We start from the raw sequence: 2,707 nt of genomic DNA on the forward strand, positions 1-2,707 counted from the left end.
ACCGAACAGGCCACCCATCTAGATATACATCTCCCATCTCACAGAATGCTCACCTTTTATAATAATGTACAAATCGAGAACAAACCCTTATATTGCTGGCAACCAGTCCAAGGACAAACTGTATTTACTGACGGATCAGGGAGAATGGGAAGATTGGTGGTCACATGGGAGAAGGGGGGACACTGGCTGCATAAAATAGAAACCATACAGGGCTGCCCCCAAATAGTAGAATTGCATGCGGTAGTAATGGCGTTCAAGCAATGGGACCGGGTTCCACTGAACATTGTATGTGTGGTAGTAGGAATAGTGCAGCGAATTGAAAGGTCCCAGATCAAACACATCCAGAATGAAGTATTGTTCTTAAAATTTAAGGAATTGATGTTTCTTGTTGAACGATGCACCCACCCATATTGTGTACTCCATGTCAGGAGCCACACGACACTACTGGGATTTTTTGCCAAAGGCAACGCTCGAGCCGATCGCCTGGCTAATGTTGCATTAAGGGTCCCAGTGCCAAACACACTGTCCCAAGCTCGCACGTCACATCAATTCTTTCACCAATCTGCAGAAGTACTGTCCAGACAATTCTCTATCCCTGCAGGAGATGCAAAACTGATAGCGCAAACTTGCCCCGACTGTCAGCAGCAATCAGGGCCGCTAACTACAGTGAATCCTAGAGGTCTCTCTGCACTCCGAATTTGGCAAACGGACGTCACTCACATTCCGGAGTTTGGAAGGCTGAAATATGTCCACGTATCCATAGATACGTACTCACACGCGCTATGGGCCACCGCAATGACAGGCGAAACGACTCGCCATGCGCAGGCGCGTTTCCGCACAGCTTTCGCCGCCCTTGGCGTCCCTAAGGAGATAAAAACCAGTAACGGCCCAGCTTCTATCAGCCGATCAACACGGAACTTTTTCCATACCTGGGGTATTACCCACAAAACAGGCATCCCACACTCGCCTACGGGACAGGCCATTGTAGAGCGGGTTCACCGCACATTGGAGGACCTACTAGCAAAACAAAAAAAAGAGGGAGGCACAGGAAACCCCGCAAAATAGACTAGCTAAAGCCATCTACGTAACAAACCATTTGACATTACCGTTTCAATTCGATGATGTACCACCAATCATTAAACATTTTAAATCAATGAGTTCTGGGCTGACACCCGTCCCTGCAGAAAAAGCAATGGTTAAGGTGCGAAACTCGAACACCAGGGGGTGGGAAGGACCATACCCATTAATAAGTTGGGGACAAGGGTATGCTTGTATCTCCACAGGACAAGGACCACGATGGGTGCCCTCTTGTGGCGTGTGACCATGGCTGAGATCGTCACCCTCATTGCCCTCCTCTGTAGCATCAGCGCCTCCTGGGTCTCAATCCAACCCAGACAAAATCTCTGGGTCACCCTTGCCAACATGACTGGACAGTCTCACATATGCCTGTCCTTAGCCGGCGCAGAAAATCCCTTCACGACCTGTCTTGCTGGAATGCCGTTGGAGGAGAAATTTTTGATAAGCTTGGTTAACAGCACCTCGATAGAGCATTTGGTTACAGGGGCATGGAACCTCTCAGATGCGGGAAATGTCTCCAAAGAAGCAATGAACCTGTGGGATGGTTGGGTAACGCACTTATATATGGAGTTTGGATAGCACAAAAACAAAAGGGGGAATTGTAGGTGACTCGTTGGGGGCTGATGTGGAGCTGTTTAATACAGCAGTACACTAGAGGTCATGAAAAGGACAAGCCAAGGACAGAGTGATAAACAAGCCAGCAAAGGGGAATGCAGAGCTGATAAGAAGAGGCTCCGGGAGCTGAAGAGACCAATAGAGACTTGCGTGGCCAGCGTGTGGGGAGGACCAAGTAAACCAATTGGAATCTAGTTAGGTATTTGTGTTAGCCTCGTGTAGCGTGTACTGTCTGCCCAGAAGCTACATATAGATCCTGTGTTATCACAATAAAGCAATTCCACTTGCACACTTACTTTGGAGACCGTGCCTTCGTTCCCTCAATCCCCTACTGGCTGGAGCAACCAGGGGACAGCACGCTTGCTCCCTGATCAAGGCGCGTGCGACATCATCACGTACCGACTCATCGCTCACGAGCTCCAGGATCCTCTTGGCAGTTTTCTTGGAGATATTTCGCAGAGGCGTGACTCTATCCTCAACCTTCGCTGTGTTTTGTTTTCCTCCTTCTCTGCCACCCTCTTCTTCCTTCTTCTCTCTCCCTTCTTCCTCCTCCTGTCCCCCAGAGCTGCTCTCTGACACATGGGGAAAGAAGAGTGAGCAAAAGCCTTTGTGCTTTGACTGCGCTCCCTGGTCACATCACTGCAGGAGTCACCTGGGAAATCACAGTTGTGCCCTGCAACCTGGAAAGCACCCCAAAGATCTCGGGACACAAGCTGGCTCCTGGTCAGCTTGTCTGGAACTAGGAGCACTGGGCAAAGTACGAAGCAAAGATCCCCAAGCATTCTTGGCATGAGGCAGCTCAGGGCTGGGGACAGCTCCTGCCTGGGCTTGCAATGGCACCCACGTAAGATCCCACCCTGCAGCGGCAAGGACAGGAGTGATGGAAGGGGCTGACATGGAGAAAGATCATAGAATCATTTGGTGGGAAAAGCCCTTTAAGATCATCAAGCCCAACTGTACCTGTCCACCACCAAACCCTGGCCCTCAGCACCGCCTCTGCCCGGCTGTTAAATCC

General features: G+C 50.1%; 1 protein-coding gene across 1 annotated transcript in view; it reads right to left on the minus strand.

The window, feature by feature from the left end:
- Nucleotides 1-2,707, minus strand: part of DRC1 (dynein regulatory complex subunit 1) — a 23,914-nt gene that overhangs the window by 6,958 nt on the left and 14,249 nt on the right. Inside the window, exon 12 of the mRNA XM_009645269.1 lies at nucleotides 2,092-2,264. Within this exon, the coding sequence (XP_009643564.1) occupies nucleotides 2,092-2,264 (173 nt within the window). The remainder of the gene's footprint in view (nucleotides 1-2,091; nucleotides 2,265-2,707) is intronic.

This window comes from Egretta garzetta, unplaced genomic scaffold (assembly GCF_000687185.1).
Source record: "Egretta garzetta isolate BGI_Z169 unplaced genomic scaffold, ASM68718v1 scaffold218, whole genome shotgun sequence".
Taxonomy (NCBI): Eukaryota; Metazoa; Chordata; class Aves; order Pelecaniformes; family Ardeidae; genus Egretta; species Egretta garzetta.